This window comes from Halichoerus grypus, chromosome X (genome assembly GCF_964656455.1).
Source record: "Halichoerus grypus chromosome X, mHalGry1.hap1.1, whole genome shotgun sequence".
Classification (NCBI taxonomy): Eukaryota; Metazoa; Chordata; class Mammalia; order Carnivora; family Phocidae; genus Halichoerus; species Halichoerus grypus.
The window spans coordinates 45915811-45939491 of NC_135727.1; the positions used below are offsets into that span (position 1 = coordinate 45915811).

Here is a 23681-nt window from a genome sequence, read left to right on the forward strand (position 1 = left end):
TAGAACTTATAAAACTCAATACCCAAAAAACAAATCTCTGCTCCTCTCTCTCTTCTCTGGAATTCCTACAATTGTATATGTTGGTCTATTGGTCAGCTTGATGGTGTCCCACAGGTGTCTTAGGTTCTGTTCACTTTTCTTCATATTTTTTCTTCCTATTCATGAGACTCAATAATTTCCATTGCCCTTACTTCAAATTAACTGATTCTTTTTACTGCTTTCTCAAATATGTCTTTGAGCTTCTAAAGTATATTTTCATTTCAGTTATTTTAGCTTTCAATTCCAAAATTTCTTTTTGGCTTCTTTTTATTATTTCTCTTTATTGATAACCTCATTTTGTTCATACATTATTCCTTTCTCTGTCCATGTCTTCTGTTAGCTTTTTGAGCATCTATAAGACAGTTGTTTTGAAGTCTTTTTTTATGTGTGAAACCTGTGCTTCCTCAGGTAAGTTTTCTGTAGATTTATTTTGTTCCTTTGAATGAGCCACACTCTCGTGTTTCTTTGTATGCCTTATGATCTTTTGTTGAAAACTGAACATTTGAATCTTATAATGTAGTAACTTTGGAAATTAGATTCTCTTTCCCATATCCAGGATTTTGCTGTTTTTTTATGTTATGGTTGTAGGGTGCCTCTTTGCTGGAAATCAGCCTGAGGTGAAAGTTTAAAGTCTTCTCAGGGCTTTTCTGAGACTGTGTCTTTCCTTGTGCATGCACAGTGGCTTTCTAAATTATCGTGTATATGCAGTTGTTTTTGAATGCCCCCCCCCCCCCGCCCAAATACCCCAGGTGCATCTCCTCTACATACCTTGGAAGCCACCTTAGCTGGTAGGTGTGAAACAATGACCAGCCTCTGTACTTGCATCTCAGTGATCTGAAACTATCAAAAATCAGAACACAAACACCAATTCTTAGAGGACAATGTCTTTGCTGTCCACCTTGGCTCCAGCAAGTCATGTTTCAAATGCAGGTTTGTGTCCCACAGCTGCCTGCCATGAGCCTGGAGATTGGAGAATTAGTAGCTGCTACCAAACTGAAGGCTGAAATTGACTATTATCCATAGTTTATCAGCTAAGCTTTCCCCTGAAAGCTGCAAAAGTTCAAATAGAATCCATAATTTCAATCTAGTTACTTCAGACAATTTTTACCAGTAAAATTATTTTCTAAGTGGAGAGATGGTTTCATGGTACTTTCTGCTCCACCATCTTCCCTGATATTACTCCCCAGATACCATTTTTGAATAATGTCATGCCACCTTTATTATATATAAAATCTCTGTATTTATTTTGGTCAGTTTCTGATTTCTAATCTGTTCTATAGTTCTATTTTTAACTCATCACCAAATCATCTCATTATTGTAGTTTCATGATAAACACTTATACATTTTAATTTCAATATCATATTTTGAATGTAAGGTCTGATTGAGGTATTTGTGTTACACTAAGGAGGAATGAAATATAATACACTAGTTTGCATGGTTCCTTCTAGTTTTCACGATCACTGTGAAATTCAGTCTGTGTATTTTATCACTTTAACCTAGTGTCTAGCATGGTGCTAATCACAGTCACTACTTGACAGAAGATGAGGATTACTGGGTTTTGTCTCTCAGATAGCAGCTCTTCATGCATGGAAGTCCTGCCCTCAGCTGGCTAGATGGTCACACACTCTGAGTACTCTTCCCTGTTAACTGCTTTTGCCTTTTCTTTCAGATTCCAAAGACAGGAGCCCACAGGAGAACCTAACCCTTTGCCTTCCTGGTGTGATGCTTTCTAGTCTGGAGAATATGAGGCAATTCTTGTGATATTTATAAAATTATCCGGAGAGGAGTGAAGCTGTTGGCATCTAATATTTGAGTGAGTCTTTTTAAGTGAATACACTGTCCCTTCTCATTGGCATCTGCATTCCCTTTAGAATCTTTCAGAGCTCACCATTATTTGTGGTTTAGATGCTGCCAATAGCATTTATTAGTGCTAAACTGTCACTTTTTTGTTATTAATATGAAATAGACAGACTGTCTAATGTTTTAAGCCGTGATAACCATCATCATACACACATTTTATCTTGTCTCATTTGTCTACTTAATTTCCTAATTATGTATTTCCACAAGTGCTGGACCCGAAAATATGGACCTCCTGTTTATTTATATTATAAAATTATTTCTGCATTAAAGTCATATCATAGAACAGTCCTTGCAGCAAGTTATTGGCATGCTCGTTTACTCAATTCCTCTGATTTTATGTATCCAACATTTAATATGAAAAGCCTCACCAATGTCATAAATGAAAACCAGTATTTTTTTCATTACATATGAATTTAAAGATTCTTTTAATTCTTTTAATATTTTAGTTGGTCAATCTTTACTTCTTGTTTTATTACAATTCATATTCTTTAATCATTTTCCCTCTCCTGGTCCTAAGATAAATACCAAAGTTGGTTAAATCCAAGCCTTGTGGTCTTGTCATGAATGACTACAAAGCTGCTTTGGGAGGCACTTATGCATAAATTCTTGTCTATTACTGATCACTTGTAAGGCAACTAACTGTGGCTAAAGCTTGAAAGATGGTCCTTGACAGAAACTAGACCCTATCCTTTTGTGAAATGTCAGGATGGTTACATTTCTCACTCCCCGATGCCTTTATATTTAATTCCAATCTGTATATTGTAAATTGGTAAAACTTTTCTGGGTGCCACCTGTGAAACTGAATTAAATTTAGGCATTCTATTTGAGTCAGCACTGCTACTTAAAAAAGTGAATCCTAATGTCATAGTAAAGGATATTTCCAAAAATTTAATTAAAATTGTCATCCTTTACTCACCAGCTTAACTCATCTGTTACGAGATGGATGGAATTTATTTTTTATTTTTTAAAAGGTTGTATTTATTTGTCAGGGAGAAAGAGCATGCGCACCAGCAGGGGGAGCAGCAGGTAGAGGGAAAAGCAGGTTCCCTGCTGAGCAAGGAGCCCAATATGGGACTCAATCCTGCGACCCCAGGATCATAACCTGAGCCAAAGGCAGACGCTTAACCCACTGAGCCACCCAGGTTCCCAGGATGGATGGAATTTAGAAACGACAGGGGTAGGACAGCAATAAAGTTCCAAGGGGAAGCAAATTTGACAGACATCAACAGATGTGTAGTGTGCATGTGCACTTACACATATGCTCAGTGCATACTCACATATACACACAGTCCTGTAGGTCCTGTTATTATAATCATAAATTTGCAGGGGGAAGAAGGAGGAAACCTGTTGATTCTTTGGCAGAATGAGTCAAATGATACACCTGAAACATATACTTTAACAAATGAAATAACTAAAAGAATGTTAGTATTTATTTCCTATTGCTAGTGTAAAAAATTGCCACAGATTGGGTGGCTGATAACAGAAATTTATTCTCACAATTGTGGGGAGCAGAAATGCAAAATCAGTATCACTAGGGCAAAAGCAAGGTGTTGGTAGTGCCATGCTTCCTCCAGAGGTTCTCAGGAACAATCCCTTTCTTGCCTCTTCCAGCATCTGGTGGCTGCTAGCATTCCTTGGCTTGTGGTTACATTACCCCAATCTCTGCCTCTGTGGTCATATTGTCTTCTTCCCCTTCTGTGTGTTTTCTCTTCTGTGTGAAGGTCCCTCTAAATATCTCTTAAAAAGAAATTTATGATTCCATTCAGAGCCCTCTACTAATTCAGGATAATCTGCCCATCTCAATTTCCTTAACTTAATCAAATCCCAAAGGACCCTTTTTTGCCATATATGGTAACATTCACAGGTTCCAGGAGTTAAAACATTGGTATCTTTTGGGAGGCAATTTTCAGCCTACCACAGTGTTCATTGCTGTATATTTTGTAGGAGGAAAAGTGAAAATCATCCTAAATGGTCAACTACATGAAATAGTTCAATGATGTCACAGTCATAAGATAGAATGCTTTGTGACCACTGAAATTACTTACGATGGAAACAATTACTTTTTTCTCTGTAAAACTACATACACATACAAAATATAAAGAATGTTAAGTGAAGTAAGTCAAGCAGAGAAAGACAATTATCATATGGTTTCACTCATATGTGGAACATAAGCAATAGCACGGAGGACCATAGGGGAAGGGAGGGAAATCCAAATGGGGAGAAATAAGAGAGGGAGACAAACCATGAGAGACTATGGACCTCAGGAAACAATCTGAGGGTTTCAGAAGGGAGAGGGGTGGGGGGAGGGGGTAATAGGGTGATGGGTATTGAGGAGGGCATGTGCTGTGATGAGCACTGGGTGTTATACGTACCTAATGAATCACTGAACACTACATCAAAAACTAATTATGTACTATACAGTGGCTAACGGAACATAATAAAAAAAAAGCAGGACAAAAAAATAAATAAAAAGCAAAAAACAAAACAAAAAACAAAACCCACAAAACAAAACAAAACAAAAAACAAAACAGCCAGTGTTTGCAAAGGTGTGGGGAACTAGACACTGCAATATGCTGTTGGCTGAAATATATATTACAACATTTGGATGATTTATTAGAAATAAATAGTAAAATATACAATGTTCAGGCCTTTTGGTAAAAGTTTTAGGTCTAGAACTTTTCATGTAGATATACATACTTCCTTCTGAAGTGCAAATTGTACAGAGAAAGTTGATCACTGTAGCTAGTTTGTAGTAGTAGAAATGGGAAAGAAGCACAATGTTCCTCACTCAGGAACAAATGGAAGAGTAGAAAATCTTTAAAAAGAGAAAGAGATTAAATCTGTACTTTAAATGGAAAGACAGGCATGATATATTAAATGAAAACCATGGAAAGATAGACTAGATACATCGTTAACCTAAAAATCAAGACCCACACTATTTTCTGTAGAGATGGAAAAAGAAAGAAGACACAAGGGATAAATGCTTCTGTGTTGTTGGAATTAATTTACAACAAACATCTATTACTTTTGTAGCCAGAAAGAAGTTATTGAGTTAAAAACCTGAAAATATGGGAAATAGTGTGATGTATCTTGACAAGGCTGGTTCTCCCCCTCCCGAAGAGTTTCCTTGTCTATAAAATAAAAAAATCTTCATAGTAGTTCCTTAAAGATGTAATGACATAATATTTGTTAGAAACAAGGATGATGAAAATTTAACCCCAAGATATTAATGAAATTGTGGTAAAATATTTTTATTATTCAGTTGTAAACATTTTATAACCTCCACTTTGAATTCTTTAATCCATAGATTGTGAAGTGTGCCTAAATTTCAAAATATTTTTTTGTTTGAAGTTATCATTTTGCTATGACACAGAGAGAACACAAGCAGGGGGAGCAGCAGAGGGGGAGGGAGAAGCAGGTTCTCCACTGAGCAGGGAGCCTGACGTGGGACTCGATCCCAGGAGCTTGGGATCATGACCTGAACCGAAGGCAGACGCTTAACCAACTGAGCCACCCAGGTGCCCCTTGATTTCTAACTTACTTGTATAGTGGTCAAATAACATAATCTATATAACCATTCTTTGAGATTTGTTGAGATTTGTTTTATAACTCTTTCAGTAAATGCTCCAGTTTTGTTTTAAAGAATGTATATACTCAAATTGTTAGGTGCAGTGTCTTACATGCTTTCTTTAAATCAAACTTATTTTGTTGCTGAAATGTTCTATCACTTGTTTCTTTTTGTTCCTTGATGTAACAATTAGTCTTTAAATCTCCCACTGTGATTATGGGCATAACTATTTCTTCATATAATTCCTTGAATATTTGTTTATACATCTTGAAGTTATTTTATTAGGTAAATACAAAATGTAACTGTTATGTATTCCTGATAAATTAGACATTTTATCATAAAGTTACCATCTTGATCAAATTCTATTTTTCACAGTTTAATAAAGTTACATCAGAATTTTTTATTAGCTAGTATGATACATAATTTTTTATTCTCTTAATTATGATAATTTTGTATCCTTCTTTTAGATACATTTTTTGCAAACAAGATACACTTGGATTCTTTCTGCAACCAGTTTGAAAATCTTTGTCCTTTGAATGTTAATCTTGTTACATTTTTGTAATGAATAATATATTTAAATTTATTTTCCATTTTGTTTTGTGCTTTCTACCTTTCTAAACTCATCTGCTTTTCTCTCCTTTGCTGCTTCTGATTGACTTGAATATTTTTTTCTTATTCTGTTTTAAAAATCTGCTAATTCAAAAGCTGTATGTTCTATTTCTATTATTTTAGTGGTTACCTTATACATTCTTATTGAAAAGAATAAAAACCTTCCAAACTCAAAACACCTTAAACTCTAATCACCTCCCAAATCACATTCTTGTCATGTATTTCTTTGCTATGTTTTCATCTCGCAAGATATCATTATTTTTATGCCAATATTTCTTTAGATTTACACATATTTTTGCTTTTATTGCTTTTCATTCCTTTTTACATCTCAAGTCATCCTCTTCTGCCTGAGTTACAATTTTAAAATTTCTTTTAGTGAATTTGCTTTTGGAAAATCTATTACTATTTATCTGAAATGTCTGTATTTCAACATCATTCTTGCATTAATTTTTAATGAACATTTAGAATATACATTAAAATCCAGAATAGAAAACACCTTTATACCTACCTGGATTCAATAAAGGAGGGCACGTGATGTGATGACCACTGGGTGTTACATGCAACTGATGAATCATTGAACACTACATCTGAAACTAATGATTTACTATATGTTGGCTAATTGAATTTAAATAAAAATAAAATAAAATAAATGAATAAATACATATTTATCTTTTTTACATTTTTTTGGCCTAAGCCTTTAAAAATAAGTTACACCATAACATGTAAGCCTAAATAATTTAACATACATCTTCAAACTATAAGAACATTCTCCTACATAACCAAACTACCGTTATCACTAGCAGTAAGATTAACTATAATTCTCTATATCTGATCCATTCCAAATTAAAATTTTCCCAGTTGTTCCAAAATGTGGTTTATAGCAGTTTTACAAACCAGGTTCCAATCAAGAATCACACATGCATTAGTTGTCATATTTCTTGAATCTCATTTAATCTACCATAGTTTCTCCTCTTGACTTTTTTCCCATGACACTGACTTTTTGAAGAAATTGTGATGATTATTTTGAACAATGTCCTACATTCTTAATTTGACTGAATATTCATGATATTGTTTCACTTGTCTTGTGTCCTATGTTTCCTATACCCTAAAAATTAGATCCAAAGCTAGATTCATGTAACTATTTTTTCTCTCTCATTCTCTGGGGGTAGCATTCTACATTGATAGGTTTGTCTCTTTTACATTGAGGGTTTAATTCCATTGTGTTCTGGCTTCCATTGATACTGTTGAGAATCAGCTGCATGTATAAATGGTATTCCTTTGAAGGCAATTTATTTTCTCTAGCTCATATTAAGCTCCTCTTAATTTCGTATATATGAGTTTGATGTCTACAATTTTACTATGATATGTATAGTTGCTTAAGATTCTTAAGTTTTTCTTAAGTTGCTTTAGATTCACTGGGGTTTCTGAAGATGTGGCTTCTATGTTTTTCATTAATTCTGAAATATTCTCAATCATTGTCTCTTCAAATGTTGCCTCTTATTCCTTCTTTTCCTTCTATATGAAATATTCTCTTATTGCTAACTGCAGAAAAAAATAATCAAACCTAAATTCCACTTAATGAATTTTCTCTTCATGTGAATTTAATGTTATAAAATATCAATTAGTATACACTGTCATTTGCAGAACTTCAGTTTGTATTTATTTTTCTAATATATTTAGGATTTTTGTTGGCACTTAATTGATAATTTCATTTCTTTTTTCTAGAAACCTATCAAATATATTTAATACTCCATGATTGAAAATTCCAAACTCTGAAGTTCCTGAGAGTTTTGATTCTTAGAGGACTAGGTCTTGAATCTAATTTCCTCATGTGTCTTTTGTGATTTTTGACTGTGAAGTACATATTTTCCTTTGAAATAAATCTATTGTAATTCTTTAAGGCCTAAGGTAAAGGTAGATCTCCTCCAGGGATTTGCTTGTTTGAGCAATGTACCTAGGTTCATAACTTTTTTGGAACCTCAAAATTGTCTACATATTTATTAGACCACCCAAACAGAGTGACATGAAACTTCTAATATGTGTGTGAGTTGGCTTGATTAAAAATTTTCATGGTTGTGATGTCATTGAAAATGGTGGAGTAAGAAACTCCAAAACACTGTTCTTTACTAAAAGAAGAAATTAAAGTGGCAAAAACTGTCAAAAGCAAATGTTTTATAAAACTGTAATCTAATAAAAAAATACTTACAATAACCAAGGGAACATTTAATGAGGAAAAAAACTGCTAATTTTCAGTAACAGTGTTGTAGCCTTTTAACTTACCACATACCATCCTACACTACCTAGCTCATAGGCAGCCATGGGGATGGCTGCCTGTGTTCTTGGTTTACCTTGCTTGATCCAGAGGGGCAACAAAGATCTTATTCTCAAAGAAATGTGTGTTTGTTACCTCACCTCTCTGAAGGTTCCCCAAGGCATTGTCTGAAGACTTGACTTTCTTTTTTTTTTTACCTACCATGGAATTTTCTTTTTTTTTTTTAATTTTTTAAATTTTATTATGTTATGTTAGTCACCATACAATACATCATTAGTTTTTGATGTGGTGATCCATGATCCATTGTTTTCATATAACACCCAGTGCTCTGCCATGGAATTTTCTTAAAGAAGTGGATTATCAGGCAGCACTTTTGAAATCATTTATAGATAAACACACTGCTCCAACCACGTGGGACAAGCAATAAACAGACCAAAAAGCTTGGAAAGGAAAGGAAAAGGCTAGGGAAAGAGATACATGGGAGAATTAGGGCTTTTAAAAGCACCCAGAGATAACAAAAAAGTCTAGAAAGCCACACATATGTCCAGGTAGAGATACATGCTGAGAAAATACTGGAAAGATCCTAAGACTTTATCTCCTGCTGTGTGGGTAGGAAGTGAAGGAAGAAGGAAAAATGTAAATTGCAGATCTAAGCATTGAAGGAATGCCCCAACACAGCAAAAACTGGGAAAGTGTCTTTTAAATTTTTTTGGCTACAGATATTTAAGGAAATATCTGTCAAATTCCTAGCTGACTGCTAAGATAACAGAAGAGAGACTTTGGAGACCAAAAATGACAAAGAATACAGTCTTTAAAAAACAATTTAGAAAAGTCATTAAACAAACAAAAAATTACAACACACAACAAGGTGCAATAAAAAGCCATGGAAAGAAAACCTGATTTATAGAGTAACCACATTACAATATTCCATATGTCTAGTTTTCAACAGCAAATGAAGCATGTAAAGAAACAAGTCTACCCCTTTTACAAGAAAAAAAAAAGAAAAGAAAAGAAAACAAAGTAGAAACTGTCCCTGAGTAAGTCCAAACATTGGACTTAAAGACTTTAAAGCAAGTATCCTAAGCATGTGGAAAAAGTTAAAGGAAGGCATGAAAAAAAAAGGCAATCAAAAGCTGGAGAACAATGTCTCAAGAAATAGAGAATATCAATAAAGAGATAGAAACCATAAAAACAAGAAACAAAGTTTCTATAGATAAACAATACTTGAAATGAAAAATTCATTAGAAGAGTTCAAGAGCAGATTTGAGCAGTTAGAAGAAAAAAATCAGCAAACTTAAAAATAGTTCAATTGAGATTATTCAGTTTGAGGAACAGAAAGTAAAAAGAATGGAGAAAAATGAACACAGTCTAAGATACCTCTGGAGAAACATCAAGCACACCAACATACAAATAATGGGAGTCACAGGGGGAAAAGAGAAAAAGAAGCAGAAATAGTATTTAAAGAAATAATTGTTAAAAATTCCCATATTTTGATATCTGACATAAATCTACATTTTAAGTAGCTCAATGAATTTCAAGTATGAAAAACCAAAGATAGCCACTCTAGCCATACTATAATCAAACTGTCAAAAACTAAAGGCAAGGAGAATCTTGAAAGTATCAGGAGAGTAACAACCTATGACAAATAAGGGATTCTCAGTGGGAAAAAGTCAATTTCTCATGAGAAATAGGAAAGCCAGAAGGCATTTGGATGGCATATTTAAATTGCTGAAAGAAAAAACTGTCAAATAAGAATTATGTATGTAGCAAAAATATATCTCAAAGATAAAAAAAGGCATTAAGATATTCCCAGATAAATACAAACAAAAAGCTTCTGTTGTTAGTAGATTTGCCCTACAAGAAATGCTAAAGGGAGTACTTCAAGCTGAAATGAAAGAACACTAGACAGTAACATGATGTCTTCTGAAGAAATAAGGAATATGGGTAAAGGTAAGTACATAGGTAAACATGAAAAAGCCAGTATTACCATACTATTGGTTTATAATTCTTGTTTTAATTTAAAATACAGATACATAAAACAATAATTATAAAACTGTTAATGGGCAGGGCACACATGTATACAAATAATCTGTAACAGTAACAAGATGGGGGGATTGAAGTCATAGGAATAGAAACTTTGTATATTATTGAAAGTAAATTGGTACTAATTCAAACCAGGTTTTTATAAATTTAGGATATTAATTGTAATCCCCAAGTTAACAAATAAGAAAATAACTAAAAAATATATAGAAAATAAAATGAGAGTTGAATCAAAATGCTTCACTAGGAAAAAAATCAAGTGCAAAAGAAAACAGTAATGGAGGAAGTGAAGAGGAAAAAAGATATTACATATAGAAAACAAATAGCAAAGAAGTAGAAGTAAGAATAGCAAAGTAGAAGTAGAAGTAAGTCATTCATCATTAATAATTACTTTCACTATAAATGGATTAAACTTCAATCAAAAGGCAGAGAATGGAAAAATGGATTTAAAAATGAAGTCATGATCCAACTACATGCTGCCTACAAAAGATTCACTTTAATTTTAATTTCATTATAGGTAATGTACACTGTTATATTAGTTTCAGGTGTATAATATAGTGATTCAAAAATTTTATATGTTAGTGCTTATCAAGATAAGCAAACTCTTTTTTTTAAAAAAGATTTTATTTATTTATTTGACAGAGAGAGACACAGCGAGAGAGGGAACACAAGCAGGGGGAGTGGGAGAGGGAGAAGCAGGCTTCCGGCAGAGCAGGGAGCCCGATGCGGGGCTCGATCCCAGGACCCTGGGATCATGACCTGAGCCGAAGGCAGACGCTTAACGACTGAGCCACAGGCGCCCCAAGATAAGCATACTCTTAATCCCATTCACCTATTTCATCCATACCCCCCCAACCTAATATCCTGTAAGTATGAGTTTGTTCTCTATTGTTAAAAGTCTGTTTTTTGGAATGTCTCTCTCTTAGGATATTTATTTTGTGTCTTAAATTCCATATATGAGTGAAATCATATGGTATTTGCCTTTCTCTGACTTATTTTGCTTAGCATTATACTCTCAAGGTCCATCCATGTTGTTGCAAATGTCAAGATTTCATTCTTTTTATGGCTGAGTAATAATCCATTGTATATGTATGCCATTTCTTCTTTATCCATTTATCTCTGAATGAACACTTAGGTTGCTTCCATACTTTGGTTATTGTAAATAATGCTGCAATAAACAGTGGTGTTCATATCCTTTCAAATTAGTGTTTTTGTATTCTTTGGGTAAATACTCAAGAGTGGAATTACTGGATCATAAGGTAATTTTGTTTCTAACTTTTTGAGGAAACTCCATGCTGTTTTCCACAATGGGTACACCAGTTTGCATTCCCACAAACCCTGTATGAGGGGGCCTTTGTATCCACAGCCTTGCAAACACTGGTCATTTCTTATGATTTTTATTTTAGCCATTCTGACAGGTCTCATTGAACTGTCTCACTGTGGTTTTGATTTGCATTTCCCCGATGATGATCTTTTCATGTGACAGCTATCTGTATGTCTTCTTTGGAGAAATGTCTATTCATGTCTTCTGCCCAGTTTTAATTGGATTATTTGTTTTTATTTGGTTTTGAATTGTATAAGTTCTTTATATATTTTGGATACAAAGCCTTTATTGGATATGTCATTTGCGGTACCTTCTCCCATTCAGTAGGTTGTCTAGTTTTGTTGACTGTTCCTTTGCTGTGCAGAACCTTTTAATTTTGATGTAGTCCCAAGAGAAAATTTTTGCTTTTGTTTTCTGGCCATAGGAGACATATGTGGAAAAATGTTGCGATGGCCAACGTCAGAGAAATTACTGTCTGTGCTCTCCTCTAGAATTTTTATGGCTTCAAATCTCACATTTAGGCCCTTAATCCATTTTGAGTTTATTTTTGCATATGCTGTAAGAAAGTGCTCCAGTTCATTCTTTTGCATATAGCTGTCCAGTCTTCCCAACACCATTTGTTGAAGAGACTATCTTTTTCTGATTGCATATTCTTGTCTCATTTGACAAAGATTAATTGAAAACAAAAATGTATGTTTATTTTATGGGCTCTCTATTCTGTTCCATTAATCTATGTGCCTATTTCTACTGCAGTACCATCCTGCTTTGATTACTACAGGCTTGTGGTATAATACGAAATCTGGAATTCTGACACCTCCACTTCTTAAAAAATTCTTTATTTACATTCAATTTAGTTAACATATAGTGTATTATTAGTTTCAGGGGTAGAATTTAGTGATTCATCAGTTGCATACAACACCCAATGCTCATTACTTCAAGTGCTCTTCTTAATGCCCATCACTCAATTGCCCCATCCACCTACCCACCTCTGCTCCAGCAACCCAGTTTGTTTCCTAGAGTTAAGTGTCTCTTATGATTTGTGTTCCTCTCTGTTTTCATCTTCTTTTATTTTCCCTTCCCTTCCCCTGTGTTCATCTGTGTTGTTTCTTAAATTCCACATATGAGGGAAATCATATGGTATTTGTCTTTTTCTGACTGACTTATTTCACTTAGCATAATACCCTCTAGATCCATCCATGTCATTGCAAATGGCAAGATTTTAATCTTTTTAAAGGCTGAGTAATATCCCATTGTATATGTATATATCATATCTCATTTATCCATTCATCTGTGGATGGACATCTTGGCTCTTTCCATATTTTGGCTATGTGAACATTGCTACTACAAACACTGGGATGCATGTGCCCCTTCGAATCACTATGCTTGTATCCTTTGGATAAATACCTAGTAGTACAATTGCTGGGTCATAGGGTAGCTCAATTTTTAACTTTCTGAGGAACCTCCATACTGATTTCCAGAGTGGCTGCACTAGTTTGCATTCCCACCAACAGTGCAAAAGGGTTTCCCTTTCTCCGCATCCTCGCCAACATTTTTGTTTCCTGAATTGTTAATTGAGCCATTCTGACTGGCGTGAGGTAGTATCTCACTGTGGTTTTGATTTGTATTTCCCTGATGCCAAGTAATGTAGAGCATTTTTTCATGTGTCTGTTGGCCATTTTTATGTCTTCTTTGGAGAAATGTCTGTTCTGTCTTCTGCCCATTTCTTGACTGGATTGTTTGTTTTTTGGGTGTTGAGGTTGATAAGTTCTTTATAGATTTTGGATACTAGCCCTTTATCTGATAAGACATTTGTAAATATCTTCTCCCATTCTGTGGGTTGCCTTTTTTAAAAAATTTTTTTAAATTTTATTATGTTATGTTAGTCACCATACAATACATCATTAGTTTTTGATGTGGTGATTCACGATCCATTGTTTTCATATAACACCCAGTGCTCCATGCAGTAGGTTGCCTTTTAGTTTTGTTGATTGTTTCCTTTGCTGTGCAAAAGCTTTTTATCTTGATTAAGTCCCAATAGTTCATTTTTGCTTTTGTCTCTCTTGCCTTTGGAGACGTGTCTAGCAAGAAGTTGCTGCAGCCAAGGTCAAAGAGGTTACTGCCTGTGTTCTCCTCTAGGATTTTGATGGATTCCTGTCTAACCTTTAGATCTTTCATCCATTTGGAGTTTATGTATGGTGTAAGAAAGTAGTCCAGTTTCATTTTTCTGCACCTGGCTGTCCAATTTTCCCAACAGCATTTGTTGAAGAGACTGTCTCTTTTCCATTGGATCTTCTTTCATGCTTTCTCCAAGATTAGTTGACCAAAGAGTTGAGGGCCCATTTCTGGTTCTCTCTTCTGTTCCACTGATCTATGTCTGTTTTTGTGCCAATACCATACTGTCTTGATGATCACAGCTTTGTAATAACAGCTTGAAGTCAGAACTGTGATGCTTCCAGCATTTTCTTTTTCAACATTCCTTTGGGTATTCGGGATCTTTTATGGTTCCATACAATTTTAGAATTGTTTGTTCCAGCTCTGTGAAAAACACTGATGGTATTTTGATGGGGATTGCATTGAATGTGTAGATTGCTTTGGGTAGCATAAATATTTTAACAATATTTGTTCTTCCAATTTATGAGCATGGAACATTTTTCCATTTCTTTGTGTATTCCTCAATTTCTTTCATGAGTGTTCTATAGTTTTCAGAGTACAGATCATTTACCTCTTTGGTTAGGTTTATTCTTAGGTATTTTATTGTTTTTGGTTCAATTGTAAATGGGATGGATTCCTTGATTTCTCCTTCTTCTGCCTTATTGTTAGTGTATAGAAATGCAACTGACTTCTGTGCATTGATTTTAGATCCTGGGACTTTGTTGAATTCCTGTATCAGCTCTAGCAATTTTTTGGTGGAGTCCCTTTTTTTTTTCTTCTACATAGAGTATCATCTGTGAAGAGTGAAAGTGTGACTTCTTTGCCAATTTGGATGCCTTTTATTTCTTTCTGTTTTCTGATTGCTGAGGCTAGGACTTCCAGTACTATGTTGAACAACAGTGGTGAGAGTGGGCATCCCTGTCGTGTTCCTGACCTTAGGGGAAAAGCTCTCAGTTTTCTCCCATTAAGGATGATATTCACTGTGGGTTTTTCACATATGGCTTTTATGATATTGAGGTATATTCCCTCTATCCCTATATGGTGGAGAGTTTTTATCAAGAAAGGATGCTGTATTTTGTCAAATGCTTTTTCTGCATCTATTGAGATCATGTGGCTCTTGACCTTTCTTTTTATTTATGTGGTGTATCACATTGATTTGTGGATGTTGAACCACGCTTGCAGCCCAGGAATAAATCCCTCTTGGTTGTAGTGAATAATCATTTTAATGTACTGTTGGATCCCATTAGCTAGTATCTTGGTGAGAATTTTCGCATCCATGTTCATCAGGGATGTTGGTCTGTAATTCTCCTTTTTAGTGGGGTGTTTGTCTGGTTTTGGGATCAAGGTAATGCTGGCCTCATAGAACAAGTTTGGAAATTTTACTTCCATTTCTATTTTTTGGAACAGTTTCAGGAGAAGAGGTATTTGTTTTTATTTAAATGTTTGGTAGAATTCTGCTGGGTGGCCATCTGGCCATGGACTCTTGTTTTTGGGAGATTTTTGATTACTGATTCAATTTCTTCGGTGGGTATGGATCTATTCAGGTTTTCTATTTCTTCCTGTCTCAGTTTTGGTAGTTCATATATTTCTCGTAATGCATCCATTTCTTCCAGATTGCCTAATTGGTTGGCATATAATTGCTCATAATATTCTCTTATAGTTGGGTTTATCAATCTTATTCTTTCAAAGAACCAGCTCGTAGTTTCATTTATCTGTTCTACTGTTTTTATTTATTTGTTTATCATTGATTTCTGCTCTAATCCTTATTATTTCTCTTCTGCTGGATTTAGGCTTTATTCTTTTTCAAGCTCCTTTAGGTGTAAGGTTAGTTTGTGTCTTTGAGACTTTTCTTGTTTCTTGAGGAAGGCCTGTATTGCTGTATGCTTCCCTCTTAGGACCACTTTTGCTGCATCCTAGAGGTTCTGAACTGTCATGTTTTCATTTTCATTTGCTTCCATGAATTTTTTAAAATTCATCTTTAATTTCCTGGTTGAACCATTCACTCTTTAGTAGGATGCTCTTTAATCACCATGTTTAGGGGTCCATCCACATTTTTTCTTGTGGTTGACTTCAAGTTTTAATGCACTGTGGTCTGAAAATTCCTATGGTATAATTTCAATCTTTTTGTACAGGGTGAGACCTGATTTGTGACCCAGTATGTGATCTGTTCTGGAGAATGTTCCATGTGCACTTGAGAAGAAGGTGTATTCTGCCACTTTAGGATTAAATGCTCTGAATATATCTGTGAAGCCCATTCAGTCCAGTGTGTCATTCAAGGGGATTGTTTCCTTGTTGATCTTCTGCTTAGATGATCTGTCCATTGCTGTGAGTGGGGTGTTAAGGTCCCCTACTATTATTGTAATATTATCATTGAGTTTTTTTGACAAAGTTTCTTTAACTTTGTTATTAATTGGTTCATATATTTGGCTGCTCCCAAGTTAGGGGCATAAATATTACATTTGTTAGATCTTCTTGTTAAATAGACCCTTTTATTATGATATAGTACCCTTCTTCCTCTCTTATTGTAGTCTTTGGTTTAAAATCTAGTTTGTCTGGTACAAGGATGGCTACTCCAGCTTTCTTTTGATGTCCTTAGCATGATAAATAGTTCTTCACCCCCTCACTTTCCATCTGCAGGTGTCTTTGTGTCTATAATGAGTATCTCATAAGCAATATATAAATGGGTATTGTTTTTTGTATCCATTCTGATACCTGTCTTTTGATTGGATCATTTAGTCCATTTCCATTCAGAATAATTATTTAAAGATATTAATTTAGTGCCATTTATTATCTGTAAAGTTGTTCTTGTAGACTGTCCCTTTTCCTTTCTGGTCTTTGTTATTTTGGGCTCTCTCTGTGCTCAAAGGATTCCCTTTAATATTTCTTGCAGAGCTCATTTAGTGTTCAGGTATTCCTTTAGTTTTTGTTTGTCCTGGAAACTCTTTAACTCTCCTATTCTGAATGACAGCCTTGCTGGATAAAAGTATTCTTGGTTGCATATTTTTCCCACTTAGCACATTGAATATATTATGCTAGTCCTTTCTGGCCTGCCAGGTCTCTGTGCACAGGTCTGCTGCCAGCCTTATGTTTCTACCCTTGTAGGTTAAAGTCTTCTTGTCCCAAGCTGCTTTCAGGATTTTCTCTTTATCTTTGAAATTTGCAAGCTTCAGTGTTATATGCTGGGGCATTGACCTATTTTTATTGATTTTGTGGGGGATTCTCTGTGCCTCCTAGACTTGAATGCCTGTTTCCTCCCCCAAATTAGGGAAGTTCTCAGGTATAACTTATTCAACTAAACCTTCTGCCCCTCTCTCCCACTCCTCATCTTCTGGGGCCCATATTATCTGGATATAATTTTGCTTTATGGAATTGCAGAGTTCTCTAAGTCTCCCTTTGTGATCCAATAGTTTTCTGTCTCTTTTCCTTTCAGCTTCCTTATTTTCCATCATTTTATCTTATATATCACTGACTCGCTCTTTTGCCTAATTCATCCTCATTTTTATAGCCTCCATTTGGGATTGCTTCTTGATGGTACATTTTAAATTTCAGCCTGACTAGATTTTAGTTCTTTTATTGCTACAGAAAGGGATTCTCTGGTGTCTTCTATGCATTTTTCAAGCCAAGCTAGTATCTTTATAATTGTTGTTTTAAATTCTAGTTCAGACATATTACTTATATCTGTATTGATTAAACCCCTGGCAGTGAGTACTACCTCCTGTTCTTTCTTCTGGGCTGAATTTCTCCATCTGATCATTTTGTCCAGAAAATAATATAAGAAAGAAAGAGAAAAAATAACAATAACAACAACAGAAAAAAACAGAAATGAAACAAAATAAGAAAAACAAGAAACAACACACAGACACAAAAAAACCAGATCCTGGGGATGTTTTGGTCTGTTTTTTAGAAGAAATTAGATCCCAAAATAAGAAAGAAAGAGAAATGTATATATATATATATATATATATATATATATATATATATATGTATATGTATATATATATATGTATATGTATATATATATGTATATGTATATATAATGTATTTATATATTATATATTATAATTTATTAAAATATATGTTATATATTACATATAATATATATAAGATAAAATACAATGAAACAAAAAATAAAAAATATGACATATATATATAAATAAAAATCAAAGAAGAAAAAAAGCATTAAAAAATACTTGAAAAAAAAAACTACTGAGTGACCAAAGGTAAAAAAAGGAACAACAATGCTATATACTGTTTTCTCCAAGAGTTGAAGCTTTGCAGCCCTCTTTGATCTTTAAACTTGGTTCAAGCAGTTGTTCATGCTGGTCTTCAGGGGGAGGGACCTGTTGCATTGATTCTCAGGTGCACTTGCCCTATTGCAAATGTGCATCCCTTGCCAGGAGGCTGGGCTCAGTGTAAGTGGCTCTGGATTCCATTATGTGGCACCGTTTTGCTCCCTGAAGGCTTTCAGTACCCATGTGCAGCATGAATATGGCAGCGTCCAGCTCTCTAGCCCTGGAGCTGAAAGTATGCACCCTCCCACTCTTCAGTGAGCCCTCATAGAAAAGTAGTCAGTCACTCTTTTCTCCCTGGTTTCCATCCAAACTCTGTGTTCACCCAGCCTGTGACCAAGCTTTTTATCTCAGGTAGATGACTGAGTTTCAAAACTCCAAATTTTATGGACTCCTGTGGTGCAGACCCGTGCTATTCCCCCTGGGGGAGGGTTGGGGGGGGGGGTCTCACCACGCTTCTGCCTTTTGCTGGGCCCCTGCTAGGAGAGCAGTTTGCAATTTATGGCAACACAGAGCAGATAAGCCAGCACCTAGACTCGATGTTTTCAGCCAGCTATCCCAATGTGAAGTCTGGGAACTCTACTGCACTCAGGCAACCCCATTCTTCTTGTGACCCCAGGGATCCTAAGACCATGCTATCCCACCTGGGATTCCTCTGCACTTTGCCACCTGAGCACCTTTAAGCCAGGGAGATCCCCCACTGTAGCAGGCTTCTAAAAATTCCAATTTTGCACTTGGCTGTTTATAATGCTTTGTGGTGAGCCTCCTTAAGCAGGCTCCCTCCCCTCTGCCACATCCTCAGCTGTATCACCCAATTCAAGTCTCTGCACCTCCTACCTTCCAAAAAGTGGTGCCTTTTCCACTTGTATAATTGCAGCATTTCTTTTCTCAGATTTCCGATTGATTTTGCAGATGTTCAGAATGACTTGATAACTATCTAGCTGTATTTCAGGGACTAGACAAATTTAGGGTCCCCTACTCCTGGAATGATTCTGGAAGCTTCTCTTTTTAATTTTTTTTGGAATAGTTTGAGAAGAATAGGTGTTAACTCTTCTTTAAATGTTTGCTAGAATTCACCTGTGAAGCCATCTGGTCCTGGACTTCTGTTCATTGGGAGGTTTGTTTGTTTGTTTGTTTGTTTTTTACTGATTCAATTTCATTGCTGGTCATCTGTTCAAGTTTTCTATTCCTGCTTCAGTTTTGGCAGGTTATATGTTTCTAGGAATTTGTCCATTTCTTCTAGGTTGTCCAATTTGTTGGCATAAAATTTTTCATAATATTCTCTTATAATCATTCGTATTTCTCTGGTGTCAGTTGTTATTTCTCTTCTTTTATTTGTGATTTTCTTTGAGTCTTCTCTCTCTTCCTCCCTCCTTCCTTCCCTCCCTCCCTCTCTTCTTTTTTGATGAGTCTGGCTAGAGGTTTATCAATTTTGTTGATTTTTGCAAGGAACCTGCTTCCACTGATCTGTTGTATTTTTTTTTTTTTTTTAGTTTCCATTTTGTTTATTTCTACTCTAATCTTTATTATTTTCTTCCTTCTGCTGGTTTTAGATTTAGTTTATCCTTTTTCTAGTTCCTTTAGGTGTAAGGTGTTGAGATTTTTCTTGCTTCTTGAGGTAGGCCTGTATAGCTATAAACTTCACACTTAGAACTGCTTTTGCTGCATCCCAAAGATTTTGGACCATTCTATTTTCATATTCACTTGTCTCCATGTAATTTTTTATTTCTTCTTTGATTTCCTGGTTGACCCATTCATTGTTTAGTAGCATGTTATTTAACCTCTATGTATTTGTGCTCTTTCCAGATTTTTTGTTGTTGTTGTAATTGATTTCTAGTTTCGTAGCATTGTAGTCTGAAACGATGCATGGTATGACTTTGATTTTTTTGAATTTGTTGAGACTTGATTTGTGGCCTAATATGTAGTCTATTCTGGAGAATTTTCCATGTGCACTTCTTTTCAAGTGAAAAGAATATGTATCCTACTGTTTTAGAAAGTAATATTCTGAATATACCTGTTAGATCCATCTGGTCTAATGTGACATTCAAAGCCACTGTTCCCTTATTGATTTTGTTTGGATGATCTGTCCATTGACATAAGTGGGATGTTAAAGTCCCCTACTATTATTGTATTACTATTCATTAGTTACTTCATGTTTGTTGTTAAGTGCTCTCTGTATTTGGGTGCTCGCATGTTGGGTGCATAAGTATTTGCAATTGTTATATATTCCTTTTGGATCGTTCCCTTTAAGATTATATAGTGTCCTTCTTTGTCCACACTTACAGGCTTTGTTTTAAATTCTATTTTCTCTGATATTAAGTATTGCTACCCTGGATTTCTTTTTCACATCCATTTACATGATAAATGCTTCCCCATTCCCTCATTTTCAATCTGCACGTGTCTTTAAGTCTGAAATGTGTCTCTTGTAGTCAGGATACAGATGGGTCTTGTTTTGTTTATTTTTGTTTGTTTGTTTGTTTGTTTCATCCATTCCGTCACCATATGTCTTTTGATTGAAGCATTTACTCCATCTACATTCTAAGTAATTATTGATAGGTATGTAGTTATTGCCATTTTGTAACTTGTCTTATGGTTGTTTTAGTAGTTCTTCTCTGTTCCTTTCTTCTCTTGACCTCTCATGGTTTGTCAGCTTTCTTTAGTGATATATTTGGATTCCTTTCTCTTTATTTCTTGCATATCTATTACAGGTTTTCAACTTGTGGTTACCATTCAGTTTATATATAATATCTTCTGCATATGGCAGTCTATATTAAGTTGATGGTTGCTTAACTTTAAACCCATTCTTTACTCCTCTCCCCCCATACATTTTAGTTATATGGTGTCATAGTTCACATCCTTTTATTTTATGAGTCCCTTGACTGATTTTTATAGATATACTTATTTTTATTGCTTTTTTGCTTCCTACTTTTCTTACTCTTACTTATAGTCTTTCCACTCCACTCAATGAGTCCCCTATAATATTTCTTGTAGGGGTGGTTTAGTGGTCATGAATTCCTTTAACTTTTGCTTGTCTGAGAAACTCTTTATCTCTCCTTCGATTCTGAATGATAGCCTTGCTGGATAGAGTATTCTTGGTTCAGCTTTTCTTTTTTTTTCCTTCCAGCACTTTAAATATATCATGCAGCTCCCTTCTGGCCTGCAAACTTTCTGCTGAAAAATTAGCTGAAAGCCTTATGGGGTTTCCCTTGTAGTAACTGTTTTCTTTTCACTTGCTGCTTTTAAAATTCTCTCTTTATCACTACTTTTTGCTATTTTAATTATTATGTGTCTTGGTGTGGACACCCTCAGGTTGATTTTGTTGGGGTATCCCTGTGCTTTCTCTCTGGATGTCTGTTTCCTTCTGCAGATTTTAGAATTTTTCAGGTACCAATTCTTCAAATAAACTTTCTGCCCCATTTTCTCTCTTTTCCCTTCAGGGATCCCTATAACATAAATTTTGTTATGCTTGATGGTGTCGCTGAGTTCCCTAAATCAATTCTCATTTTGTATTTTTTTTCTCTCACCCACTCAGCTTGATTGCTTTCCATTACTCTGTCCTCCAGGTTGCTGATCCATTCCTCTGCTTCTTTTACTCTGCTATTTATTCCAGATAGTATGGTTTTAATTTCATTTATTTAATTCTTTATCTCTCATTGGTGATTTTTAAATGTTTTCTCTTTGTAAAGGGTCTCCCTAAGGCCCTCCACTGTTTTCTCAAGTCCAGTAAGTATCTTTATGGTCAGTACTTTAAATTCTATATCAGGCATTACTTACCTCTGATTCACTTAGGTCTCTTGCTGTGATCTTGTCCTTTCATTTGGGAAAATTTCCCCTGTCTCCCCATTTTGTTTACCCCTCTGAGTCTGGTTCTGTGTTTTATGAAAGTCAGCTATGTCTCCTGTTCTTGAAAGCTGTGGTCTTATGAAGAATATGCCCTGTAATGCCCTGTAGTACAGTGTCCCCTGTTCACCAGAATCTGGCATTTTAGGGTTGTCTCCTATGTGTTTTGTACACACCCTGCTCTTGTGGTTTAGCTTTTTTCTTCAGTCCAGTTGTCTGCAATTTCTCTGTCTGTTGTGGGCAGTGGTTGGTCCCTGGGCTCTTAAGGCCAATCTGGGACCATCTTGGGCTTGAGCTGGGTCACACCAGACATTTGCCAGGGATACAATAGCATCAGCCTACAGGGTATTTTCCCTGTTTTGTCCCCTGAGAAGCTTTTGTTGTGGGTGGGGCCTACGTTCAGACCCTCTCATTGCCCTCTCCCTGGGGCAGAAATCACTTTGCAGTAGTGCTGGCCCCTGCCAGGGCTGCTTGCACACTGTCAGGCTTATGGCACTGGTTTGGATAGGCTCTGGCCATTGGAGGGGGCGGATCTGCAGAAGTGCACAGGATGCATGGTTTTAGCAAGGTTTGCACTGATCTGCTTTGAGAGGAGACGTGAAGCCCAGGCCTGACTGGAGAGGGCAGATCTGGGAAAGCACCTAGGGGTGGGGAGGATGGAACACACTCCATTAGCAAGGTTTGTATTAGTCTTCTTTGGGAGGAGATTTGGAGTCTAGCTCTGGCTAGAAGTGTGTCAGAAGGGGAATGCAGGGATGCGGCAACAATGTTACCAAAGTTTGGGCAGGTCCACTGTAGGAGGGCACCAGGAGCAGAGGCCTAGCTGCAGGGGATGTGTCCACAGAGGAACACATGGTCAGGGTGCACTGTTAGCAAGTTAGGCAGCCAGTGTTGACACCAGGAGGTGTGCTTAGGCTGGTGGGTAGGGGAGGAAAATGGCCCAGGTCAGCTACTTTGTTCCTGGAGACATTTCCCAACAATCCCTGCCCCTCCAGCGCATGCTCTTAGATTAGTCAACAAATTTCCCTTTCATATATACAATATGATTTTCAAACTGCTGGTTGTATGTTCTATCTCCACAGGGCTGTTTGTAGTGCTATCTCTTTAAGGGCAGTGACTCAGTTTCTTCTCTCCCTCCTGGCTTTGCCAGAGCTGAGTGCACAGATTTTTAAAGTTCCATGTTTTTTGTCTCTCTGGTTGTAAGAACTTGTGAAATTCAGCCCCTCTGGTTTTCAAAGTCAAATGTTATGGGGATTCATCCTTCCCTTGTGGGCTCCCCAGTGTGAGAGACTTTCTCTCTCCCCTCTACACACCAGCAATGTCCCTCCCTCCATCAAACAGTCTGGCGGTTCTGTTTAGCTACCAAATGTGTCTCCGCCCTTCCAACCCTTTTTGATGCAGCCTTTTCTCTATATTTAGCTGTGGAGAGTTTGTTCTACCAGTCTTCAGGTCGTTTTCTGGTTATTTACACTGATAGGAATGTTACCTGGTTGTATCCAAAGTGAGCTTAGAGTCCTCCTCTGCAATCTTCTCTGGAAGTCTGTCAAGAGACTCACTTTAGATACAAAGGTACAATTAGGTTGAAAATGAAAGAATGGAAAAAAGACACTTCATGAAAATAGTTACCAAATGAAGGATGAGGTGACTATACTAATATCTGAGAATAAAAGCTTTGTCAAAAATTGTTAC

The 23681-nt window shown here is 35.9% G+C and overlaps 1 protein-coding gene across 10 annotated transcripts in view; it reads right to left on the bottom strand.

The window, feature by feature from the left end:
- Window positions 1–846: 846 nt before the first annotated feature.
- Window positions 847–23681, bottom strand: part of ARMCX5 (armadillo repeat containing X-linked 5) — a 105432-nt gene continuing 82597 nt past the window's right edge. For 4 of the 10 annotated variants that reach the window (XM_078064199.1, XM_078064198.1, XM_078064207.1 and 1 more), the window contains one exon: window positions 3370–3636. In XM_078064199.1, the coding sequence (XP_077920325.1) occupies window positions 3574–3636 (63 nt within the window). In that variant the 3' untranslated portion in view covers window positions 3370–3573. Of the gene's footprint in view, window positions 880–3369; window positions 3637–6584; window positions 6664–23478; window positions 23548–23681 lie in introns of those variants that run through there. The other 6 variants (XR_013444600.1, XM_078064202.1, XR_013444601.1 and 3 more) reach the window with 5 other exon arrangements.